Genomic DNA, 27,265 nt, shown 5'->3' on the forward strand with positions numbered 1-27,265 from the left:
CTGTGTAACTCCCCTATCACCCTTCACTCCCCGTGTTACTCCTGTCTCTCCCTTCACTCCCCCTGTAACTCCCCTATCTCCCATCACTCTTCGTGTAACTCCACTATCTCCCTTCACTCCTCATGTAAATCCCCTATCTCCTTCACTCCCCGTGTATCACCCCTATATCCCTTCACTCCCCATGTAACTCCCCTATCTCCCTTCACTCCCCATGTTACTCCCCTATCTCCTTCACCTCCCCGTGTATCTCCCCTATCTCCCATCACTCCTCGTGTAACGCCCCTATCTCCCTTCGCTCCCCGTGTAACTCCCCTATCTCCCTTCACTCCCCGTGTAACGCCCCTATCTCCCTTCCCTCCCCGTGTAAATCCCCTATCTCCCATCACTCCTCGTGTAACTCCCCTATCTCCCTTCACTCCCCGTGTAACTCCCCTATCTCCCTTCACTCCCCGTGTAACTCCCCTATCTCCCTTCACTCCCCGTGTAACGCCCCTATCTCCCTTCCCTCCCCGTGTAAATCCCCTATCTCCCATCACTCCTCGTGTAACTCCCCTATCTCCCTTCACTCCCCGTGTAACTCCCCTATCTCCCTTCACTCCCCGTGTAACTCCCCTATCTCCCTTCACTCCCCGTGTAACTCCCCTATCTCCCTTCACTCCCCGTGTAACTCCCCTATCTCCCTTCACTCCCCGTGTAACTCCCCTATCTCCCTTCACTCCCCGTGTAACGCCCCTATCTCCCTTCCCTCCCCGTGTAAATCCCCTATCTCCCATCACTCCTCGTGTAACTCCCCTATCTCCCTTCACTCCCCGTGTAACTCCCCTATCTCCCTTCACTCCCCGTGTAACTCCCCTATCTCCCTTCACTCCCCGTGTAACTCCCCTATCTCCCTTCACTCCCCGTGTAACTCCCCTATCTCCCTTCACTCCCCGTGTTACTGCCCTAACTCCCTTCACTCTCCGTATATCTCCCCTATCGCCCCAGATAGAACCCACACCCCTCCCATCCATGTACATCCAAACTTCTCCCTGGTCCCATCGACCCACACCAGGACCATAGATCCCATACCCCTCCCATCCATGTACATCCAACCTTCTCCCTGGTCTCATCGACCCACAACAGGACCATAGACCCCATACCACTCCAATCCATGTACCTATCCAGACTTCTCCCTGGTCCCATCGACCCACATCCAGACCATAGACCCCACACCCCTCCCATCCATGTGCATCCAAACTTCTCCCTGGTCCCATCAACCCACATCTAAACCATAGACCCCACACTGCTCCCATCCATGTACATCCAAACTTCTCCCTGGTCCCGTCGACCCTCACCCGGACCATAGACCCCATACCCCTCCCATCCATGTACATCCAAACTTCTCCCTGGTCCCATCGACCCACACCCAGACCATAGACCCCATACCCCTCCCATCCATGTACTTATCCAAACTTCTCCCTGGTCCTATCGACCCTCATCTAGACCATAGACTCCACACCCCACCCATCTATGTACCTATTCAAACTTCTCCCTGGTCCCTTCGACCCACATCCAGACCATAGACTCCATACCCCTCCCATCCATGTGCATCCAAACTTCTCCCTGGTCCCATCGACCCACATCTAGACCATAGACCCCATACCCCTCCCATCCATGTATCTATCCAAACTTCTCCTTGGTCCCATCAACTCACACCCAGACCATAGACCCCATACCCCTCCCATCCATGTACCTATCCAAACTTCTCCCTGGTCCCATCAACCCACTCCCAGACCATAGACCCAATACCCCTCCCATCCATGTACATCCAAACTTCTCCCTGGTCCCATCGACCCACATCCAGACCATAGACCCCATACCCCTCCCATCCATGTACCTATCCAAACTTCTCCCTGGTCCCATCGACCCACACCCAGACCATAGACCCCATACCCCTCCCATCCATGTACCTATCCAAACTTCTCCCTGGTCCCATCGACCCACACCCAGACCATAGACCCCATACCCCTCCCATCCATGTACTTATCCAAACTTCTCCCTGGTCCCATCGACCCACATCCAGACCATAGTCCCCATACCCCTCCCATCCATGTACATCCAAACTTCTCCCTGGTCCCATCGACCCACACCCGGACCATATACCCCGTACCCCCATCCATGTATCTATCCAAACTTCTCCCTGGTCCCATCGACCCACATCCAGACCATAGACTCCACACCCCACCCATCTATGTACCTATTCAAACTTCTCCCTGGTCCCTTCGACCCACATCCAGACCATAGACTCCATATCCCTCCCATCCATGTGCATCCAAACTTCTCCCTGGTCCCATCGACCCACATCTAGACCATAGACCCCACACTGCTCCCATCCATGTACCTATCCAAACTTCTCCCTGGTCCCATCAACTCACAGCCGGACCATAGACCCCATACCCCTCCCATCCATGTACATCCAAACTTCTCCCTGGTCCCATCGACCCTCACCCGGACCATATACCCCGTACCCCCATCCATGTACCTATCCAAACTTCTCCCTGGTCCCATCGACCCATATCTAGACCATAGACCCCATACCCCTCCCATCCATCTACATCCAAACTTCTCCCTCGTCCCATTGACCCACACCCGGACCATAGACCCCATACCCCTCCAATCCATGTACCTATCCAAACTTCTCCCTGGTCCCATCAACCCACATCCAGACCAAAGACCCCATACCCCTCCCATCCATGTACCTATCCAAACTTCTCCCTGGTCCCATCGACCCACACCCAGACCATAGACCCCATACCCCTCCCATCCATATACTTATCCAAACTTCTCCCTGGTCCCATCGACCCACATCCAGACCATAGACCCCTTACCCCTCCCATCCATGTACTTATCCAAACTTCTCCCTGGTCCCATCGACCCACATCCAGACCATAGACCCCATACCCCTCCCATCCATGTACATCCAAACTTCTCCCTGGTCCCATCGACCCACATCTAGACCATAGACTCCACACCCCACCCATCTATGTACCTATTCAAACTTCTCCCTGGTCCCTTCGACCCACATCCAGACCATAGACTCCATACCCCTCCCATCCATGTGCATCCAAACTTCTCCCTGGTCCCATCGACCCACATCCAGTCCATAGACCCCATACCCCTCCCATCCATGTACATCCAAACTTCTCCCTGGTCCCATTGACCCTCACCCGGACCATATACCCCTACCCCCATCCATGTACCTATCCAAACTTCTCCCTGGTCCCATCGACCCATATCTAGACCATAGACCCCATACCCCTCCCATCCATCTACATCCAAACTTCACCCTGGTCCCATCGACCCACATCCAGACCATAGACCCCATACCCCTCCCATCCATGTACTTATCCAAACTTCTCCCTGGTCCCATCGACCCACACCCAGACCAAAGACCCCATACCCCTCCCATCCATGTACCTATCCAAACTTCTCCCTGGTCCCATCGACCCACACCCAGACCAAAGACCCCATACCCCTCCCATCCATGTACCTATCCAAACTTCTCCCTGGTCCCATCGACCCTCACCCAGACCAAAGACCCCATACCCCTCCCATCCATGTACCTATCCAAACTTCTCCCTGGTCCCATCGACCTACACCCGGACAATAGACCCCATACCCCTCCCATCCATGTACATCCAAACTTCTCTTAAAATTTGCAATTGAACCCACATCCAGTACTTCCACTGGCAGCTCATTCCACACTCTCACCACCCTGTGAAGAAGTTCTTCTTAAATATTTCACCTTTCACCATTAACTATCAACCTCTATTTCAGGTCTCACCCAACCTCAGAGGAAAAAGGCTGCTTGTTACTTTGTTAGTTTGTTTGAGTGTGTGTGTGAAAGAGAAAGAGGGCAAATGTGACTCAGGAGAAGTCAGAGTTGAGAGGTCAGATGTCGGCTGAGTTGTTGTAGTGGCTGTGAGCAGGCAGCAGTAAGAGGGACAGAGGGAGGGTAACAATGCTCTGTGTGCTATTGGCCAGGTGTTATCTAAAATAGGCAACCAGAGACTGCAGATGCATGCAGCTCGAAACCACTATAATTAGCTGAACTTTAAACAAGTTTCCACCTGCCCCAAACCTCAGCTGGTAATGTAGTGATACGAAGAGGCCGGTTTTATTTCTGTATATTCGCTTTTTACTTAGCCAGCCTCAGAAGTACAAGACTGTGGCAGGAGTGGGTCACCGTTTACTCTCATATGTGCAAGTACCTGTATGTTTAGGCGCAATGGACAGCTAACAGAGAACACGACAGCACAGTACAGGCCCTTTGGCCCACAAAACTGTACAGATGATCTAACCCTCTCTAAGATCAATCTAAACCTTCCCTCTCTCATACCCCCTATTTTTCTATCATCCATGTGCCTATCCAAGGGTGTGTTAAATGTTCTTAATATATTTGCTTCTACCACCACTTCAGACACCTCCCCTGTACTTCCTTCCAATCACTTTAAAATGATTCCCCTTGTGTTAGCCATTTCCATCCTGGGAAAAAAAAGTCTTTGACTGTGCACCCGATCTACTGTAAACCTCTTTTTATCTTGTACACCTCTGTCCAGTGACCTCTGATCCCCCTTTGCTCCAAAGAGAAGATCCTGACGAAGGGTCTCGGCCCGAAACGTCGACAGTGCTTCTCCCTATGGATGCTGCCTGGCCTGCTGTGTTCCACCAGCATTTTGTGTGTGTTGTTTGAATTTCCAGCGTCTGCAGATTTCCTCTATTTTTCCTAGCTTTTACTTAGAATGTAGAAGAATACTACACAGCGACAGAACCTTCTGCTCAAGATGTTGTGTTGAACTAACGAAACTGGTAATTAAATCTCTTCTGTCTCTACAATGTCCATATCCGTCCATTCTCTCACCCAGCCCGAGCAGCGCATCCCAGACGGCCTCCACTTCCTCTTCCAGCGTTTCAGATTCCAGAGATCCGGTTCCAAGGGAGGGAAGGATATGGGTTTTGCCCTCCAGAGATGAAAGCTGAAAGATGAAAGTGCAAAGTAAATTTTATTCATGAAGATGTTTATTATCCAAAAAAACCATGCCCCACTCATCTCCTTTCGAAATTAGCCCCTCTTACCTTCAAAGCATGTCGTCTGGTATTAGATATTTCAACAGGCTGCTGTCTGTCTATCTACACCTCTCGTAATCTTATAAACGTATCAGATTCCCCTCAGCATTCACCACTCCAGAGATAACGAGCCAAGTTTGTCCACTCCCTCATGATAGCACATGCCCTCTAATCCAGGCAGCACCCTCTGAAGCCCTGACATCCTTCCCACAAAACGGTGACCAGGACTGTATGCAGTACTCCAGACGTGGCCTAAGCAGAGTTTTATAAAGCTACAACACAATTTCCTGACTCTCAAGCTCAATGTCTTGACTAAATAAAGGCAGCATAACATGCAGTTTCTTTACCATCCTGTCAGCCTGTGTATCACAGGCACATCAACGTCGTAGACACATTCACAAAATAACAAATTAAACACAAATTGGCTGAGAAAGTCCGTTGGAGTGCACTGTGGTGCTGTGCTGAGCGAGTGATTCGGACAGTGACTGGAACTGTTCCCAGAGCTGGTGCTGTGGGACCTCGTGCCCTGCGAGAAGGTGACGTGGTCTGGGTGGTGGATGCTGCCTTCCTGAAGCAGCACTATCTGTGGACAGTGCCGATGGTGGAGAGGGAAGTCCCTGTGATGTATTGGCCTGAGTCCACGTCACCCTCGCTCTCACTGGCGAACTGATTGAAAGGCCATAAGGCACAGGAGCAGAATTAGCCCACTCAGCCCGTCCAGTCTGCTGCACCATCCCACATTAGCTGATTTATTTTCGCTCTCAACTCCATTCTTCCCATAACCTTTGACACCCTGACTAATCAAGAACCTATCAATCTCTACTTTAAATACACCCGATGACTTGGCCTCCACAGCCATCTGTGCTAATGAATTCCACAGATTCACCACCCTCTGGCTAAAAAACCTGGTGCATTGTGTCCCTGCTATAATGAGGGAGGAACTTTTAGCAACTTAGTTTAATAGCTTTGGGTTAGGATCCAATCCATTCAAATTTTGAATTACATCTCATAAACCCAAGAGACTGTGCAGATGCTCGCAATCCGGAGTAACACACACAAAATGCGGGAGAAACTCAGCAGGTCAGGCAGCATCTATGAAGGGAAATAATCAATTGACATTTGGGGCCAAGACCCTTCAGTGCTGATGAAGGGTCTCATCCTGAAACATTGCTTAGTATTCTCCGTAGATGCTGTCTGACCTGCTGAGTTCTTCCGGCATTTTGCGTGTGTTACAAACAAGAGAAATCTGCAGATGCTGGAAATCCGAGCAACGAACGGGCAGCGTCTGTGGGAAAAAGTAAGCAGTTGAAGTTTCAGGCTGAGACCCTTCATCAAGACGTGTGTGTGTGTGTGTGTGTGTGTGTGTGTGTGTGTGTGTGTGTGTGTGTGTGTGTGTGTATGTGTGTGTGTGAGTGTGTGTGTGTGTGTGTGTGTGTGTGTGTGTGTGTGTGTGTGTGTGTGTGTGTGTGTGTGTGTGTGTGTGTGTGTTGCTTTGGGTTACCCTGTTTGGGGACGGGTTTTAAGAAGGCAAGCGGAATTAGCAATGATCAACTAGTCTTCTTTTATTATATTGCTTCAGAAATATTGAACTGCAGACTCCAAAAAAAACTAGGTTGCAAATCAGTGTTGTGGGATCTCTACGTTCAGAGGACAGAACAGGCAGGGATTAAAACCGGTGAGGCACAGAAAGTGCAGGTCAGGCAGCATCAATGGAGGGGAATAAATAGCATTCTCCAGCATTCTGGGTCTGTGTTAATTAGGACTCCTGCATGTCTTCGCTAAGACATTTCACAGCCAGCAATGTGAAGGAAAAGATGTAGCCATTTTGTAGACTAAAAGTTCCCACAAGCAGCAAGGAGATAAGGACCAGAAATAGCTGAAGAGCTGGAGAAAATTCAGTGCTCTTTCCCCACAAGTTCTGTAAGATCCTTTCCGCCCACTCCACAGGAAACACGGGGTCCTCGGGTGAACATGTGACCCCAAGCCCTGGCTGGATTTGAGCCCGAACATCCAGAGCTGGACTTGATCTCACGGGTCTCTGACTGAGAGAGTGCTGCTGCAGGGTGCACTTCACCTCAGGGTGAAGGTGTGGCGTGACAGTCTGTATCTGTTCACCTTGTGGGTTTGTCGACTCAGTTAGATCCCTCCCTGCAGCTGTGCCTTACTTCCTGTTCAGATAACAATTTGAGACCCACAAATAGGAACGGATGTGGTTAAAGAGTCTTGGCACAGAGTTTATTGAGTTAATTGTGTTAACCCCAGCCTGCTGTAGATGTGAAGAGCTTATTGATGATCTGGAGGCAATCCCAATGTTCTAGCTAACACTGCTCGAACAGGGCCGGTCTTTTCCAGTGACCATGTTGCTTGTGTGATGTCTGTACAGGAAGGCGGGACGGATCTTACTGGGAATCGTCACCATGATCCATCTCAACGCCTAAAATCAACGGCCAAACTCTCAATGAAACTTGGTCTCGGTGCAGAAAAGTAGGACACGAAACATCTCGACCTGAGGTAATGCTTCTATATTTAACCTGCTTGCTCTCTCTAAAAACCTCAGCAGTAAGAGGAGAGTCAGGAAGTGGAGTGAAAGAGGTGATGCCGTTTGACATTGACACCGTTCTGTTCTACAACGTGCTGTCTGAAAAAGTGGGAATGCTTTCAATGGAGACTTCAGAGGAGTTGGAGAAAAGATAAAAGGCCCTCAGGTGTGGGACTTAGGCAAGGAGGGAGGGGGTAACTGGACAGGGAACAAGCTCGGGAGGTGGGGTGGGAAGGTAAGAAGGAACTTAGTAACTAGTGATTAAGGAAGAGTGATTGGTGAGAGAGAACAGAGTGATTGGGGAAGGAGAGGTTGGGGTGATTGAGGAGAGAGAGACTGGGAAGGGGGTGATTGGGATGAGAAAGAGTGGGTTGAGTGTTCGGGGAGAGTGATTGGGAAGGGGAGTGATTTGAAGCGGGGGGGTGATAAGAGAGCTGTTTTAAACATTCAGCCTTGACACCCAGGACCGTGATGTTCTGTAATGGAAGCAATGTATTAGATCTTTAATATTTCTTTGCCTTTTTCTAAGTGTTTGTTGATACATTTTCTGGCTCTGAACATCTCCCAGTTGGTTATCAGCTGTCCCACATCTCCCTTGAGAAGATTAGTGTTATTTCTGAAACATAAAACCAATGGAGTTGGAGTCCATAATGCAAGTCTAACTTTGCTTTTACTTTAAGCAACGTAGATGTGACCGTGAGCTGACATGTGGCTGCGTTCTGGGGTGTCCTCCACGGCGGTCGTTGGAGTTGATGCTGAGACTGCAGGGAATGATGCCCCCCCCCCCCCCCCGGAAGGAGGGTCTTGCCCCGAAATGTTGACTGTTCATTTCTATGGGTGCTGTTCGTCCAGCATTTTGAGCATGGGATTCGGACACCCCTCTTCTGCATGTGTTGGCATCTCTTAAGGTTCATGTATGATGTGCTATTATGATGACCTGTGCTTTTCGCATATACGTATAAATCGTAATGAAATATTTAAACAAACAAAAAATGCTTCATTTAACAATATATGTACAGTATTACTGATCTGTGAAATACACAACAGTTGGAGGGGTGACACAAAGGTGAAGGGACTCTGTCGGTTCCTCTTGGGGAAGGAGCTCAGGGTTCAGACCCATTGAACCCAAGGAATGACGGTATTTCCAAGCCAGGCTGACGTGTGTGGGTGGAGGCGTTCCCCTGCATCTGCTTCCCTTGGACACACGTTCAGGAGATGCTGTCAGGGCTGCTTAGCTGTGTAACGTCATAGACAGTCCGCTGCACCGGCGGCAGAGGGAGGTCGTCCATCGGACAAACAGGCCACACTGTCCTGTTTCGTGAGTGTGGTCGGCCCAGTTCCCACCCAGGCCATTGAAGAGTGTTCACCCCACCACTGAACGCAGCACAATACAGGCCTTGCTGTGTAGATGCTGGGAAGGTTTCCGCAAGATCAGGGGATGAATCGCTCACACAGCCCCACCCTCCCCCTCCATACTGGGTGTCTGTAGATCAGGAGCTTGGCCATGAAGTGCAGCCAGAACATGAAGACCATGTTCAGGTACTCAAACGGGTTGGGGGACAACCTCTCACACTCCCTGTACACATGGTACAATCGGCAGCCACGGAGTCCATAAACCAACTTAAGAATCTGGGACACAGTACTGCTGTGTCACCCCAGGACCCAGCATGGTTCCGGAGGACTGGAAAGATTGCAAATGTCACCCCGCTATTTAAGAAGGGGGCAAGGAAGCAAAAAGGAAATTATAAACCTTTTAGCTTGACACCGGTGGTTGGAATGTTGTTGGAGTCGATTGTCAAGGATGAGGTTACAGAGTACCTGGAGGCATATGACAAGATCGACAGAACTCAGCATGGTTTCCTTAAAGGAAAATCCTGCCTGACAAACCTATTGCAATTTTTTGAGGAAATTACAAGTAGGCTAGACAAGGGAGATGCAGTGGATGTTGTGTATTTGGATTTTCAGAAGGCCTTTGACAAGGTGCCACACATGAGGCTGCTAAACAAGATAAGAGCCCATGGAATTACTGGAAAGTTACATACGTGGATAGAGCATTGGCTGATTGGCAGGAAACAGAGAGTGGGAATAAAGGGATCCCTTTCTGGTTGGCTGCCAGTTACCAGTGGTGTTCCACAGGGGTCCATGTTGGGGCCACCTCTTTTTATATTGTATATCAATAATTTGGATTATGGAATAGATGGTTTTGTGGCTAAGTTTGCTGATGATACAAAGGTAGGTGGAGGGGCTGGTAGTGCTGAGGAAACAGAGAGTCTGCAGAGAGACTTGGATAGATTGGGGGAATGGGCAAAGAAGTGGCAAATGAAATACAATGTTGGAAAGTGTATGGTCATGCACTTCGGTGGAAGAAATAAACGGGCAGACTATTATTTAAATGGGGAGAGAATTCAAAGTTCTGAGATGCATCGGGACTTGCGAGTCCTCGTGCAGGATACCCTTAAGGTTAAACTCCAGGTTGAGTCAGTGGTGAAGAAGGTGAATGCAATGTTGGCATTCATTTCTAGAGGAATAGAGTATAGGAGCAGGGATGTGATGTTAAGGTTCTGTAAGGCACTGGTAAGACCTCACTTGGAATTTCAGGAATGAGAGGGTTAACATACGAGGAATGTTTGACCGCTCTTGGACTGTACTCCTTGGAGTTTAGAAGAATGAGGGGGACCTCGTAGAACCATCTCGAATATTGAAAGGCATGGACAGAGTGGATGTGGCAAAGTTGTTTCCCATGGTGGGGGAGTCTAGTAGGAGAGCACATGACTTGAGGATTGCAGGGCGCCCATTCAGAACAGAGATGCAAAAGAAATTTTTTAGCCAGAGGGTGGTGAATCTGTGGAATTTGTTGCCACGGGCGGCAGTGGAGGCCAAGTCATTGGGTATATTTAAGGCAGATGTTGATAGGTATCTGAGTAGTCAGGGCATCAAAGGTTATGGTGAGAAGGCGGGGGAGTGGGACTAAAGGGGAGATTGGATCAGCTCATGATGAAATGGCAGAGCAGACTCAATGGGCCGAATGGCCGACTTCTGCTCCTTTGTCTCATGGTCTTATGGACCCCGAGGTAAATGGGGATGACTCCCAATAACTCCACATACAGTAAAGTTAGAAATATCTACTCTGATATTTGTATGAACTTTTACCCTTAGTTGGTGGGTTGTAAGGCACAATTACTGCCCAATGCCGCATCATCCTTGTTACAACTAGGACAATGTAGGGTTTTGTCCCAACGATTCCTTGCCTTCACAGATGCTGCTTGATCTGCTGAGTTCCTCTTGGTGATCACCTGTTGCTCTGTCTGCTGTCATTTGCGCCTCCATTACATTGATGAGGTATCTCAGCCCAAAACATCGACTGTTCATTCCTCTCCATAGATGCTGTCTGAGCTGCCGAGTTCCTCCAGCATTTTGTGTGAGTGCTTTGCTCAAGGTTTCCAGCATCTGCAGAACCTCGCGTGCTCTCCATTACAAGCAGCTGGTTTGCCCGATCACTTTTATTTACCTTTGTGAACTGTGCAAGGCCAGCGTCTCTGGCCCCACCATACTGCAGAGATACCGAAATCAGCAAGCAACTGGATCGACCAGCTACACCACAACCTCGGCTACCTCTTCAGAGTGACAAAGACCAAACTTGTGATTAGCCAGAGGCCCGGGCTGCAGGCTTTCCTTCCTCAGGGATTTGATGTCTTCTCGGTTACAGCCTCGGGGTGGAGTCCACATACACTGGGATTAGACCGGGTCCACACTAGTTCACTTGGGGCTGAAAGACGTGATTAAAATGTTTCTAACAGTACGACACATCCCTGAGTCACGATTTAAGGGACTCTGGAGATGACCTGAACTGGGTTTAGAAGCCTGTCCTAAGGCTGGAGGCCTGCCTGTGTTGTGCATGGGTGAGTCGGAGGGAGGAAAGGGGCTTGTTTTGCTGCTGTTGTGTTCTGTGTTGTTCTGCCAAGCACCGTGCATGTGCTCTGTTGGTACCGGAACGTGTGATGACACGGGCTGTCCCCAGCACCCCAAGGTTGTGTCAGCTGTTGGTGTAAATGTTGTGTTTCACTGGACATCTTGACGTACTTGTGATAAGTTAATGAATCTGGGCCCCTATTATGAATTCTGAAGTCCAATGTACTCACACATATTCATTCCTACAAAGAGCAGCACTGCAAACTCCACACAGAGAGCGCCAGCGGACAGGACCGAACACCGTTACTGATGATGTGCTGAGTGCTAGGCCGATCTGCTCCCCGGTCACATTAATTAGATAATACTCAGCGTTGTAAATGACTACGTGTCAGCGGGGAACGTGTCCTGTGGTACTGAGCGACCGTATGGTCTGTCTCGGGATACTTCAAATGTGCCCTTGGGCTTGAGCGAGTCCTAATATAGTGAGCTCCACGTTTAGGGGCAACAGAGCCTCACCATTACAAAATTTACAGAGCACTACCAGGAACATAGAGGCGCAGGACGATTTGGAGACTTGATAGAGGCGTACAAGAAGGTAAGTCACAGAGCGATGGACAGCAGAGACTTTTTCCCAGAGTGCAAATGGCTAGTATGAGATGTTATAATTTAAAGGTGATTGGAGGAAAATATTAGGGGTATGTCAGAGGTATTTTTTTCTGCACAGAGTGTTGCATCGGTGAGACGCCCTGCCAGGGTGGTGACCCCTTATTGGACCCCCTGCAGTTTGCGTACCGTCCCAACCGCTCAACAGATGACACCATTGCCACCACCCTCTACCTGGACAAAAAAGACACATACGTTCGGATGCTGTTCATAGACTTCAGTTCAGCATTCAACACAATCATCCCTCAGAAACTGATTGGAAAGCTGAGCCTACTGGGCCTGAACACCTCCCTCTGCAAATGGATCCTAGACTTCCTGACTGGGAGACTCAGTCAGTCCGAATTGGGAGCAGCATCTCCAACACCATCACACTGAGCACGGGGGCCCCCCAGAGCTGCGTGCTCAGTCCACCGCTGTTCACTCTGCTGACCCATGACTGTGCTGCAACACACAGCTCGAACCATATCATCAAGTTCGCCGATGACACGACTGTGGTGGGTCTCATCAGCAAGAACGACGAGTCAGCTTACAGAGAGGAGTTGCAGCAGCTAACGGACTGGTGCAGAGCCAACAACCTGTCTCTGAATGTGAACGAAAAAAAAGAGATTGTTATTGACTTCAGGAGGGCACAGAGCGACCACTCCCCGCTGAACATCGATAGCTCCTCTGCAGAGATCGTAAAGAGCACCAAATTTCTTGGTGTTCACCTGGTGGAGAATCTCACCTGGTCCCTCAACACCAGCTCCATAGCAAAGAAAGCCCAGCAGCGTCTCTACTTTCTGCGAAGGCTGAGGAAAGTCCATCTGCCACCCCCCCCCCATCCTCATCACATTCTACAGGGGTTGTATTGAGAGCATCCTGAGCAGCTGCATCACTGCCTGGTTCGGAAATTGCACCATCTCGGATCGCAAGACCCTGCAGCCGATAGTGAGGTCAGCTGAGAAGATCATTGGGGTCTCTCTTCCCGCCATCACGGACATTTACACTACACGCTGCATCCACAGAGGAAACAGCATATAAAGGGCCCCATGCACCCCTCATACAATCTCTTCTCCCTCCTGCCGTCTGGGAAAAGGCTGCAAAGCATTTGGGCTCTCACGACCAGACTATATAACAGTTTCTTCCCCCAAGCTATCAGACTCCTCAATACCCAGAGCCTGGACTGACACCTTGCCCTATTGTCCTGTTTATTATTTATTGTATTGCCTTCACTGTTTTTGTGCACTTTACGCAGTCCTGTGTAGACGTGTAGTCTAGTGTAGCTTCCTCTGTGTTGTTTTTTTTACATAGTTCAGTCTAGTTTTTGTACTGTGTCATGTAACACCATGGTCCTGAAAAACATTGTCTCATTTTTACTATGTACTGTACCAGCAGTTATGGTCGAAATGACAATAAAAGTGACGACTTGAGATTCGGGACATTTCAGAAACCCTTAGACTGGCAAAATGGAGGCTAGTTAGACTGATCTTAGAGTAGCTTAAAAAGTTGGCACATCTTGAGCCGAAGGACCTGTACTGGGCTGTGATGTCTGTGTCCCAAAACAAAAATTTACTCAAGGAATTTAAGTGAGAGAAAAATAAATAACCAAATAAATACAAAAATGCAAAAAAAAAGCAATAAAATTTGTTGATTTCATGTTACAGGAAATTGTATTGTGGACAGTTTTCTCGGAACACAACTCTACGAGGTAGCTTAGCAGTTAGTCGCCAATCACCATTCAGGGTTCAATTCTGCCAAGGAGTTTGTATGTTCCCCGTTCGGGGGTTGTACATTCTCCACTCAGGGTTTGTACAGTTACCAATCCGGGTTTGTACAAACCAGATTTGTATGTTCTCCAATCAGGGTTTGTACATTTGTACATTCTCCAATCGGGGTTTGCAAAGTTACCGATCTGGGTTTGAATGTTCTCCGATCGGTGTTTGTACAATTACCGATCCAGGTTTGTCTGATCTCTGGTCCAGGTTCAATTCTGCCACTGTCTGCTGGGAGTTTGTACATCCTCCCTGTGAGCACATGGGTTTTGCATGCATGCTCCGGTTTCTACCCCCACCCCAAAGACATGCTGGGCCAGTGGGTCCATTGGCTGCAATAGCTTGTCCCTGGTGTGCAGAGGAGGGGTTGAATTTGGGGTGCGGAGGAGGAAATAAAAAACTGGAAGTGTAGTGAATAGGGACTGGTGCCAACTTGTCAACCTCTCTCTGTACTAACAAGACAGTTACAAGCAATGGATCTGTGCAGACTTCAACTTCACCAGCTGGGAACCCTTACATAATCAGTTATGTTCATTTGATATCTCAAAAACCCCCAGATATTCTCCTCTGGGTATGGGTGTCTCCCGGTTCTCTTCTCTAATAATTCAGTGGTGAGTAAGCTCTGGTAAAGGAGGGAGCAGATTGTTAGAACTATTTACATTTGTCAGTTTAGTTCTTGTCTGGACAGAGGTACGCACCGAGTAAATTACTTCTCTGTTTGGGTCGAACAGTTTGGGAATTTAGAGTCATAGGGAACCAAAACAAATTGGGCATGTTTTGGAACTATTTAAAACTGGCCTGCATGAGAATATATGTGATGTGTTTGGTAAGCATGGAGGTGAGATGAAATCAATGGAATCATGGATTACAAAGAACTTAGTTTACACACCGTGCAGGATGCAGAAACTGGGGGAACAGGTAGCTGCAGTGTGAGGTAATGCACTTTGTGAGGTCAGATTCTGGTACGGCAAGTAGATTACACAAAGGTTTAAGGGTCATCTTGAAGATTAGTTTTATTATTATAACATGGACTGTGAAATGTATCTTCCTGTACGAACCAACACAGTCCAAAGATTGTGCTGGGGACAGCCCACAAGTGTTGCCGCACTTCCGGCACCAAGGTAGAGATTTCAAATCTCTTACTATCCCTCCTTTCTGTTAGTCCTGACGAAGGGTCTCGGCCCGAAATGTCGACAGTGCTTCTCCCTGTAGATGCTGCCTGGCCTGCTGTGTGTTGTTGGGGGGAATGACAAAGGTAGGTTTTTACACAGAGAATGATGAGTGTGTGAAACGCCTTCCCAGGGGTGCTGGTATATTAGGAACACTTGAGAAACGTTTAGATAAGCACATGGTGATGTAGGAAGGAAGGGTTGGATTGATCTTGGAGTGGGTTGAAAGGCTGGCACAACATTGTGGGCCGAAGGGCCTGTACCGTGCTGTAGTGTTTTATGTTCACCCAGCGGAAACCTGTGCAGCCATGGGGAGAAGGCAGAGATTGACAGGTATCTGAGTAGTCAGGGCATCAAAGGTTATGGTGAGAAGGCGGGGGAATGGGACTAAAGGGGAGATTGGATCAGCTCATGATGAAATGGTGGAGCAGACTTGATGGGCCGAATGGCCAACTTCTGCTCCTTTGTCTTATGGTCTATGGTCTTATGTATAAACACCTTTTGGACAGCGGTGGAAATTGAACCCTGGTCACTGGTACTTTGCTCAAATGCCACCCCTATTCTTTCCTTCTCACTACTACTCTTTCTCTCTTCCTTTCTGTCAGGAGACAAGACAAAGATGGGGAAACACAACAGCAAACTGCGTCCAGAGGTGCTGCAGGACTTGCGGGAGAACACAGAGTTCACGGAGAACGAGATCCAGGAATGGTACAAGGGGTTTGTGAAGGATTGCCCCAGTGGCTACCTGACCATAGACGAGTTCAAGAAACTTTACGGCAACTTCTTCCCTTATGGCGATGCCTCGCGGTTTGCAGAGCATGTCTTCCGTACCTTCGATGCCAATGGGGACGGCACGATAGACTTCCGTGAGTTCATCATTGCGCTGAGTGTCACTTCCCGAGGAGGTTTGGAGCAGAAGCTGAAGTGGGCCTTTAACATGTACGACGTCGATGGGAATGGCTACATCAGCAAGGCAGAAATGCTGGAAATTGTTCAGGTAGGCTTCGACTTCCCCCTAACTAGTCGTCTGGAGCCTTACACATTCTGCTTTTTTTTGCTGCCCTGTGTCCCTTTGGAATAGTTTGCGTGAATTCCCAATTTTCTCCCAATCCAGTCTGAGGAGGGTTGGCTGTATCTGTGAAGGGCTGGTTCTAGGTGGCGTGAGCCAGAGGGGAGGTGAGTATCTGGTCGTTGCCTCTGCTGTTAAAGACGCTGTGCCAGGAGGGACAGCCACAGGGAGGAAAATCCAACATCAAATGCAATTGGGCTCTGAGGGGAAAAAGAAGAGGGATTGGGACCAATGGATGACCCAGTCCCCAGGACTGGATGGTAAATTGGCTTAATATTGGCACATGAACTTTGTCTCGCATACTGTGCCTGAGGTAGAACAAAGGAAAACAATAACAGAATGCAGAATAAAGTGTTGCAGTTACAGGGGAAGTGGAGCGGAGGCAAACAATGAGGTGCAAGGCCATACTGAGGTAGATTGTGAGGTTTTATCATACTAGAGGAGGGGTTGCCTAACTTTTTTATGCCATGGACCCCCACCATTAACTGAGAGCTCCATGTACCTCAGGTTGAGAGCCCCTGTACTAGAGGACCACTTGATTGTCTTATAACAGTGGGGTGGAAGCTGTCTCTGAGCTTGATGTTACATGTTTTCAGGCTTCTATATCTCCAGCCTAATGGGAAGGGGGAGAAGGGAGATTGTCTGGGTGGGAAGGGTTCTTTGATTACGCCGGCTAATTTACCAAGGTAGGGAGAAGTGTAGACAGAGTCCGTGGAGGGGAGGCTGGTTTCCATGATGTGCTGAAAGATGCTATGAAGATTTTTAAAAAGTTTAAATTAGTTTAATAATTAAAATTCAGAATCAGGTTTATTATCACGGACATACGTCAGAAAATTTTACATAGAAACATAGAAAACCTACAGCACAATACAGGCCCTTCGGCCCACAATGCTGTGCTGAACATGTACTTGCTTTAGAAATTACCTAGAGTTACCCATAGCCCTCTATTTTTTAAGCTTTTGATCTATGCCTTTGGAAAATATCCTTTGGAAGATCTGACTAGTTGCTTCTTACCAAGGGAAATGGCAGATCAGACACAATGGGTCAAATGGCCTAATTCTACTCCTATTGCTTATGTTGAAATAATTCAGAATTGATTATACAGAACACGGAACATTACAGCACAGTAGACACACTCCGGCCCACGATGTTGAGTGACGATCAGTCTAACTCTTCCCTCCTACCTTACTTACTTATTTACTGCCCATTACACCATTGGCACCTGGTCAGCACTGAAGTTTCTCCCTCTCTCTCTGTCCTTGGATAGCGTTCTCCATTGCTGTTTCTGTAACAGTTTGGTTGACCAGTCAGGTATGTTGGCCCTGAGCTCAACCCCCAAACTGGGAGGACCAGTGAATCACTCTTAGTTTGGCCTCTACCCTTTGACCTGCTTGGCATGGGTGACCCTACCAAGAGCCAAAGCATAAAGCCCTGACTCCAGCCAACATAGCTCCATGGGTCATTGAGGTACACAAGCCTCCAAACCGCGCCAAGGTTGTGTCCTGTTGTAGGTCCCTCCTACATATCCTTCCATTTTTCTATCTGTGTCTACTTAAGAATTTCTTAAATGCCCCTAATGTACCTGCATCAACCACTGCCCCGGCGGCATATTCCACCACTCTGTTTAAAGAACTATCTCTGACATCCCCCTACTATTTTTAATTCCAGGCACATTGAAGGTTATTTCAGTAAAATGATACTTTCAGGAAGTTCCTGGTGGAGGGTGGCTGCACATACATCACCCTAGCCCTGGCCCATCCCTCGTTTGGGGCAGCGGGAGATCCCTGAGGAGAAGGTATTGGCTCTGTGGAACTGTTCTATAAGTCCCTGGGTCTTCGCTGATTTCAATCAAGAGTATTTAAGTTTGGGCTCTCCAATCAGAGTTGTGTCTATTATCACTGACATATGCCATGAAATTACTTTATCTATTCATTTGGAAATAGAGCACAGTAACAGGCCTTTCTAGCCTAACAAGCCCTCGCTGCCCAATTACACCCATGTGAACAGTGAACCCACTAACCTATACATTTTTGGAGTGTGGGAGGAAATGAGAACACCCGGACGAAATCACATGGACATGGGGAGAAAGTATTAACTCCTCACAGACAGCAGCGGGAAATGAACCCCGATCGTTGGTGCTGTAATAGTGTTACGTTAAACACTACACTACCATACCTTGTACAGTGCAAGGCATAACAATTACTATAAGCTACAAAATAATTAAATAAACACTGCAGAAGACAAGTAATGATCAGGGATCAGGAGGGAAAGATCTAAAACTCTGGCTGGAGAGTCCAATTTCAGGAGTGGAACCTGTTTCTAACCAAACCCCTGTGGGTAATTTGAGTAGGAGGCTGTGCCTCACCAGTCAGATCCATATCTGTAACCCAGAGACCCTCCATACTGACAGGCAATCTACAAGATGGTGTCTTCGGTGATGAAGTTGTCAGATGATGAAGCTACACCAGAGAAAAGAACAGAGAAGATCTTCCGACAGATGGATACCAATGCAGATGGTAAGTGCAGCCAACCTGGGGTGGCCTGTGCGGAGACTCGTGCAGAAAAAGGACACTTGGCCTGTCGCCCACGTGCTAGCTCTTGGGGGTTGGGGGTGGGGGGAGTCTTCTAATTACTCTCCGTAACCTGGACTGTCCGTGCAGTCCCTCAGTTGTTTCTGTATACAATTATTACTCTAGTTTCTGTTAGAACATAGTCCATTACAGCACAGTGCAATGTTGTGCCAACCTTTTAACCTACTCTAAGATCAAGCTTCCCACATAGCCCTCCATTTTTCTATCATCCTTCTATCCAAGAGTCTCTTAAATATCCCTAACTTATCTGCCCCTATCACCACCCCTGGCAGTACAGTCCACACCCCTATGACGACTCCCTATCCTTTCCTCCAAACGTCTTAAGTCAGATAAACCAGGAAATTATTGAGTGGTGGACTAAACTCAATGAACCGAATGTATTTTTACAAAGATTTGCATGAATACAAAAAGCTAGACTGCAGGTATGCGGTAAACAGGATAGACCGTCTTTTACCCAGGACGTAGGACTAAAGGGAGCATAGGTTTAAGGTGACGGGATGAAATTTAAAAATGCCAGTGGCAGGCTTTTCCAAGACTCTAGATTCAGATTTATTTATTGCATACACATCAGAACATATAGTAAAATGTGTAATTTGCATTAACAAACACACTGTCAATGAGCCTGCAAGTGTCGCCACACAGTCTGGCACCAACATTACACACCACTGTGTTCAGAACAACACAGACAGGCCTCACTCCCCGCACGGGCCATCTGTGGGCCTCCAGCCTCCCAGACATCAGGACTCTCTCCCCGCACGGGCTATTTGCGGGCCTCCAGCCTCCCAGACATCAGGACTCTCTCCCCGCACGGGCCATCTGTGGGCCTCCAGCCTCCCAGACATCAGGACTCTCTCCCCGCACGGGCCATCTGTGGGCCTCCAGCCTCCCAGACATCAGGACTCTCTCCCCGCACGGGCTATTTGCGGGCCTCCAGCCTCCCAGACATCAGGACTCTCTCCCCGCACGGGCCATCTGTGGGCCTCCAGCCTCCCAGACATCAGGACTCTCTCCCCGCACGGGCCATCTGTAGGCCTCCAGCCTCCCAGACATCAGGACTCTCTCCCCGCACGGGCTATTTGCGGGCCTCCAGCCTCCCAGACATCAGGACTCTCTCCCCGCACGGGCCATCTGTGGGCCTCCAGCCTCCCAGACATCAGGACTCTCTCCCCGCACGGGCCATCTGTGGGCCTCCAGCCTCCCAGACATCAGGACTCTCTCCCCGCACGGGCTATCTGCGGGCCTCCAGCCTCCCAGACATCGGGACTCTCTCCCCGCACGGGCCATCTGCGGGCCTCCAGCCTCCCAGACATCAGGACTCTCTCCCCGCACGGGCCATCTGCGGGCCTCCAGCCTCCCAGACATCGGGACTCTCTCCCCGCACGGGCCATCTGTGGGCCTCCAGCCTCCCAGACATCAGGACTCTCTCCCCGCACGGGCCATCTGCGGGCCTCCAGCCTCCCAGACATCGGGACTCTCTCCCCGCACGGGCTATCTGCGGGCCTCCAGCCTCCCAGACATCGGGACTCTCTTCCCGCACGGGCCATCTGCGGGCCTCCAGCTTCCCAGACATCAGGACTCTCTCCCCGCACGGGCCATCTGCGGGCCTCCAGCCTCCCAGACATTGGGACTCTCTCCCCGCACGGGCCATCTGCGGGCCTCCAGCTTCCCAGACATCAGGACTCTCTCCCCGCACGGGCCATCTGCGGGCCTCCAGCCTCCCAGATATCGGGACTCTCTCCCCGCACGGGCCATCTGCGGGCCTCCAGCTTCCCAGACTCGCAGACATCAGGACTCTCTCCTGGGAGCCACAAAAGCTTAGCTTATGGGTTTCTTCACAGTGAGATCGATAGGTTGTAGAAATCTACCAGAATCGAGGGAAATGGGATTGGACAGGAAGGTAAAGTTAAGATGTATGGTCAGTCATGTCCTGATTAAAAAGATAGGCAGGTTCACAAGGTAAGCAGAAAAACAGGAAATAAGTATAGACACCTCCACCATTTAGTATGATCATAGCTGACCCAGTCCAGGCTTCAACATCTCTTTCCTGTTGTTTCTCTGTCGATCTTGACACCCTTATAAAAATCATATTCCAGTCACAATTTCTTATGCTCTGATGTACTTATGTGATCTTTCTACACCCCTACACCCTCTATCTATTACCCCGAGCCTGCACTGTAAACACTTCAAACCACCTTATATCATGTTGTTTACTCTGTAAATACACGCTGGTATTTATGCATGTTTTGTTCCATGTCTGTACTTTAATCTCTAAATTTATTTTTTATTCTTTATCATTGTTGAGTGTTGTTGATTTTCATTGCACGTTGCACCAACACACCACGGCAAATTCCTAATATGTACGTTCGGTGGCCTCTTTATTAGGTACAGAAGTGGAACCTGGTAGTCTACTGTTGCTGTGAAAGTTTGATGTGTTGTGCATCCAGAGAGGCTCTTCTGCACACCACTGTTGGTTATTTGAGTTAATGTCACCTTCCTGTCAGCTTGAACTGTCTGGCCATTCTCCTCTGACCCTCTCTCATCAACAATGCATTTTCACCCATGGAACAAGATGTTTCTTTGTTTTTCACACTTTCTCTGTAAACTCTGGAGACTGTTGTGAGTGAAAATCCCAGGAAGTCAGCAGTTTCTGAGATTCTCAAACCTCTCCATAAGATGTAGGAGCAGAATCTGGCACCCATCTACCTCTCCGGCACCAACAATCATTCCACAGTCAAAGTCACTCAGATCACCCCATCTGGCACCAACATTCATTCCACAGTCAAAGTCACTCAGATCACCCCATCTGGCACCAACAATCATTCCACAGTCAAAGTCACTCAGATCACCCCATCTGGCACCAACATTCATTCCTCAGTCAAAGTCACTCAGATCACCCCATCTGGCACCAACATTCATTCCACAGTCAAAGTCACTCAGATCACCCCATCTGGCACCAACATTCATTCCACAGTCAAAGTCACTCAGATCACCCCATCTGGCACCAACAATCACTCCACAGTCAAAGTCACTCAGATCACCCCATCTGGCACCAACATTCATTCCACAGTCAAAGTCACTCAGATCACCCCATCTGGCACCAACATTCATTCCACAGTCAAAGTCATTTAGAAAACATTTCTTCCCATTCTGATGTTTGGTCTGAACAACAACTGAACCACTTGACCATGTCTGCATGCTTTTATGTATAGAGTTGCTGCCACATGATTGGCTGATTAGATATTTGCATTAATGAGCAGGAGTAGAGGTGTACCTAATAAAGTGGCCACTGGGTGTAGACTGATGAATAAAGTTGATCCTTTATTCTTTCTGTGTTCCTGAAGATTCTTACTTGTCCTCTGTTGGTTTTACCAGGAAGGCTGTCTCTAGAAGAGTTCATTAATGGTGCGAAGAAAGATCCATCTATCGTCCGCCTCTTGCAGTGTGACCCCAGCACGGCAGGCCAGTTCTGAAGGATTGTCCAGGGGGAGAATGCTGCTCCTCTGCACCATTTCTCTCTGAGCCGGCCCACAGTGGGCTGGTGTCTGAGACAAAGACCAGTCAAACCAAAGCCTGGTCAAAATTGAGCAACCTTCAACCTTCCAATGAAGATAACTGCATGCAACAGATCTGCATCTTATAGTATACGATGATACACGAGTCAATGTGCCAAGATAAGGGGACCCTGTTATCCAGCTGAGCAAAACTGTCTCATCTTTACTTGTGCCCCATTCCGTTGTGGATATAGCTTTTAGTAGATAATAGTTTTTTTTATTTTAATTTAATAGCTCAGAGTTTCAGTTTATACTTGACATAAGGAAGAGTGAAGAGCAAAAATTGATGGATTAATATTTACATTCATGTGCCTGGCCCAGACAAGATTTTACACATTTCTGTTGCTTCTGGATATGAGTATCAACCGTCCTCTTCCACTTGCCCTCTCCAAGTTCAGCAAACCCATTAACTGTCAACCTCAGTGATCCAATGAAAAAAGTTTTCAAGGTATTTGGAGAGCTGTTAAATTGATTATACTCTTATTACTGCCCATCGTGCCGCTGGCGTTTAGGACAGCAATGAAGGCCCTTTATCTCTGTCCGTCCGTACTGTCACACACAGATGTAGAAGGATTCTTCATTGCTGTTTCCATAACAACTTTTTTTTAACCAGTCAGGGTTGTTGGCCCCGAGTTGAACCCCTGAACCTGGAGGACCAGTGGATCACTCCTAGTCTGGCCTCTACCCTTTGACCTGTTTGGCCTGGGTGACCCTACCAAGAACCAAAGCATAAAGCCCTGACTCCAGTCAACATAGCTCTCCAGGTCATTGAGACACAAGCCTCCAAACCCCGTGACAAAGCTGTGGTCCTCTTGAAGGTATTATATCAATAGTGAGGAATTATTTCCCCAGGACTAGGGGGCAAAAGTAAAGACAGGCCTTATAACAATGAAGAAACTCTTCTATGCAAAGTGTGAGGGGAAAATTGCAACTCTTCTACAAACAGTAGTAAGTGCCACATGAAATTGTTAGTTCTAAATTTTAGGTAAATTAACTGGATGTATTAAAGGATGTAGAAAAAGGCAGATTTGATTATATTAGATTTATTTATCACACATACATCAAAACGTACAGCGAAATGTGTCATTTGGATTAACAATTTAAGGATGGGCTGGGGACAGCCAACGAGAGTTGCCACACATTTCAGAGCCAACATAAAGTGTCCAACATATTCAGCAGAACAACACACAGCCAACATACAACAAAACAATAGCCAACAACACATACAAAATGCTGGTGGAACACAGCATTTCCAGCATCTGCAGATTTCCTAGTGTTTGCTCGCTAATACAATAGCCAATCACATTTACTCACACGCGCATGCACAGAGTCACAGATTAGTCCTGGTCACATCAGGTTATAGAACAACATAGAAGGGTCTCCTGTCTCGCTTCCTCCTCCCCAATCAATCCATGTGATTACAGAAGATGTTTGGAAAACCAAGAGAAACATAATGCAGCCTGCATTATATCCCTTCCTTGTCCTCCTACTACGTGTAGGAACATAGATAATTGAACATTACAGCACAGTCCAGGCCCTTCGGCCCACAAGGTTGTGCTGAGCTTTTACCCTACTCCAGGGTGCCGCACTCAAGTTGCAGTGAATGTAACACTATTGCAGCTCGGGGCAATGGAGTTCACAGTTCAGTCCAGCATTCTGTGTAAGGAGACCCTCCTGGAACATGTGGGTTTTCACCGGATGCTCCCATGTCCTCCCGCAGTCCAAAGAACTACTAGGTCGGCTAATTGGTCATTGTAAATTGTGCCGTGATTAGGTTAGGGTTAAATCAGGGTTGTCAGGAGTTGCTCGAACAGCCAGAAGGGCCTATTCCACACTGTATTTCAAACAAATAAATAAATTCTTCCCTCCCACAAATCCTCCATTGTGCCTATCTAAGGATTTGTTAAATAGCCCTTTCAATATTCGATGGGTTTCAATGAGATTTCCCCCCCCCCCACCCTACTCATTCTTCTAAAGTCCAGCGAATACAGGCCCAGAGTCATCAAATAGGCCTGAAATGATGGCTGTTTTCATCCTCAAACCCTCCAGATTGTTCACTCATAAGAACAGAAGAGGTAAAATCTTCCCCAAAATCCCCAATCTTCCCCAATTCACATTAAGTACAGTGTCATCCCATGACTTCGTACCTATAGCTGTCTCAGACCCATTGCCCTGTCAATTTAAAGAAAATTGGATAGGTATATGGACAGGAAAGGAATGGAGGGTTATGGGCTGAGTGCAGGTCAGTGGGACTAGGTGAGAGTAAGCGTTCAGCACGGACTAGAAGGGCTAAGATGGCCTGTTTCCGTGCTGTAATTGTTATATGGTTATGTGGTTAATGAAGTGCCATTGCTGGAAATCTAAAACAAACATACTCAAAGTTCAAAGTAAATTTATTACCAAACTACGTGTATGTCACTATATACAACCCTGAGATTCACTGACTTGCAGATATTCACTGTAAATACAAGAAACACAATCGAATCAATGACAGAATAGACAGACGACCAGTGTGCAAAGTACAACAAACTGTGCAAATACAAAAAGAAACAGAAATAAATAATAATAAATAATCAATAAATATTGAGAACATGGGATGAAAAGTCCCTGAAAGTGAGTCCATAGGTTAGAGGAACAGTTCAGTGATGGTGTGAGTGAAGTTATCCCCACTGGTTCAGGAACCTGATGGTTGAGGGGTGACAACTGTTCCTGAACCTGGTGGTGTGGCTCCTGAGGCTCCTGTATCCTCTTCCTGATGGCAGCAGTGAGAAGGGAGCATGGGCTGAGTGGTGGGGAGTCCCTGACAATGAATGTTGCTTTCCTAAGACAACGCTCCTTGTAGATGTGCTCAATGATGGGGAGGGCTTTACCCATGATGGACTGGGCCATATCCACTACATTTTGCAGTCTCTTTCGTTCAAGGGTATTGGTGTTTCCATACCAGGCCAGGGTACAATCAGTCAATATACTCTCCACTGCACATCTATAGAAGTTTGTCAGAGTTTTAGATGACATGAAGAATCTTCGCAGACTTCTAAGAAAGTAGGCAGAGTTAACATTTCAACTCAGGGATGAAGGGTCTCGGCCTGAAACATTGACTGTTTTTTCCTCTCCATAGATGCTGCCTGATCTGCTGAGTTCCTCCAGCATGTTTGTGTGTGTGTGTGTGTGTTGCTCTGGATTTCAAGCATCTGCAGTATTTCTTGTTTTACTCTTTGTCAAAGCTGGTTGTTATTGGTTGTCCGAAATATGAAATGAAGCAAAATGGTTATAAAATTGGATAATCCCTGGCTCTCTGTCAAGAAGTCTGGTGTTTTAGCACCTAGTAAATAAATAGTAGACGTTTCGGGCCAAGATCAGATTTATTTTCCTCCATAGACTTCTTGATTTCCTCATTGTGTGTGTTACTCTGAACCTCTGGCATCCCTTGTGTCATTGTTTACGCTGCCAGACACCGCCTAGCCAAAACCTAAGGCACATGGCCACAGAGTACCATGATGTACTCATCTCGACAGTCCAACACTGATAGCAAGTCTAAGGCTGCTTTGGAAGGGGGTCCCAACTAGAACTGATCCAGTGTGTCTGAACTTACTCTGCCCAACTCTTTCCTTTGAGAAAAAGGTGCTTCTGCGATGATTCTATTGAAGAATTCTTTGTCTTTCTGATTTATTGTGGATAAAATCTCAGGTTTATTTATGAAGGGAAAAGTACTAATCAGCTTGAGCAGCACTTAGTAACTTGTAAACAATTCTTTTCAGTACCTACGTGAGCTTTGTGCTGCTTTCTCCATCCTCAGGCTGGTTATAAGCTATACCAAGTAACTGATGGGGTTCAGTGTTCTCTCAAGTCCAAAAGGGAACATTAATGTTTACATTTGCCTTCATCTAACTAAAAATTAAAGCAGTACAATTCACCCAATCATTTGTGTCTCTGGATTTATTTTTCATAAAACTCTACAGCATCTTTGATCTGTTTTTGGGATGTACAGTACTGTGCAAGAGCCTTAGGCACATTCAGTGATCTATAGCTAGGGTGCCGAAGGCTTTCGCTCAGTACTGTATCTGTCAATGTGGAATGGAGCGCAGGTTTGTAAATCTGGCGGGAGTAAAGGGCGTTCTACTCATTCTGCTCCTATGTCAAAGTTAAAAGTGCATTTACTATCAAAGCATGTAAACCATAAACAACCTTGACATTCTTCTTCGTGCAAGCAGAAGAACAAAGAAACACAATAGAATCCATGAAAAATTCTGCCCAAGGACTGTCAGACATCCAATGCACGGAAAAGAACAAGTTGTGGAAACAATAAAAAGTAATCAATAAACAGACATGAACCACAGAGATCACAGGCACACAGCCAGTTCAGTATGAGGTGACATGAAGTTCGATGGCTGCAGGTCACAGTTGCAGAGTCAGTTCAGCACTGAGGCGAGTGAAGTCTTACAGAGTAGTGAGCAAAACGCTGATTTGTCCTTCACCCTCGGGCTCGATGCCTTAAAAGTTTTTAATCTGGCTTAGTTCTTAAATCGAGTAAACCAGTTTGTTTTTCACTCTCAGGCACAGCCCATGCCACTTAAGTCCACTCCAGCAATGGCTGCCGTGGCCATACCCGCATCCCGAGAGTCTAGTTCACTAAATACTCCAAGATGTTGCAAAAACTCAGGTCGTTCAGATGTTTCAAAAGCACAACTCCCAAAGGCAAATTACAGGCTGAGGACTGTAGTGATCATAGTCCAGAAAAAAGTATATTTAGTAAAATAGACAGTAGTTTGCTAGCTGCCTTTCACCATATGTCACCAGCGCCATCTTGGGTCACAATATCTTACCGTCTTAATTTGTTACATTGAGTTGGATAGTGCAGCAACAGCCATGGTCGTCCATGTCGACCAAGTTGATTACTTGAGTTGGAGGGTATTGGTT

The 27,265-nt window shown here is 47.7% G+C and overlaps 1 protein-coding gene across 9 annotated transcripts in view; it reads left to right on the plus strand.

Annotated features, from left to right (window-relative positions):
- Positions 1–26,257, plus strand: part of LOC132399994 (neurocalcin-delta-like) — a 105,046-nt gene extending 78,789 nt beyond the window's left edge. For 7 of the 9 annotated variants that reach the window (XM_059981015.1, XM_059981011.1, XM_059981014.1 and 4 more), the window contains 4 exons: positions 7,490–7,617; positions 15,743–16,134; positions 18,617–18,722; positions 22,170–26,257. In XM_059981015.1, the coding sequence (XP_059836998.1) occupies positions 15,757–16,134; positions 18,617–18,722; positions 22,170–22,267 (582 nt within the window). In that variant the 5' untranslated portion in view covers positions 7,490–7,617; positions 15,743–15,756 and the 3' untranslated portion in view covers positions 22,268–26,257. Of the gene's footprint in view, positions 1–7,489; positions 7,618–7,680; positions 7,812–15,742; positions 16,135–18,616; positions 18,723–22,169 lie in introns of those variants that run through there. The other 2 variants (XM_059981019.1, XM_059981018.1) reach the window with 2 other exon arrangements.
- Positions 26,258–27,265: the final 1,008 nt, after the last annotated feature.

The sequence above is a fragment of the Hypanus sabinus genome, chromosome 9 (genome assembly GCF_030144855.1).
Source record: "Hypanus sabinus isolate sHypSab1 chromosome 9, sHypSab1.hap1, whole genome shotgun sequence".
Lineage (NCBI taxonomy): Eukaryota > Metazoa > Chordata > Chondrichthyes > Myliobatiformes > Dasyatidae > Hypanus > Hypanus sabinus.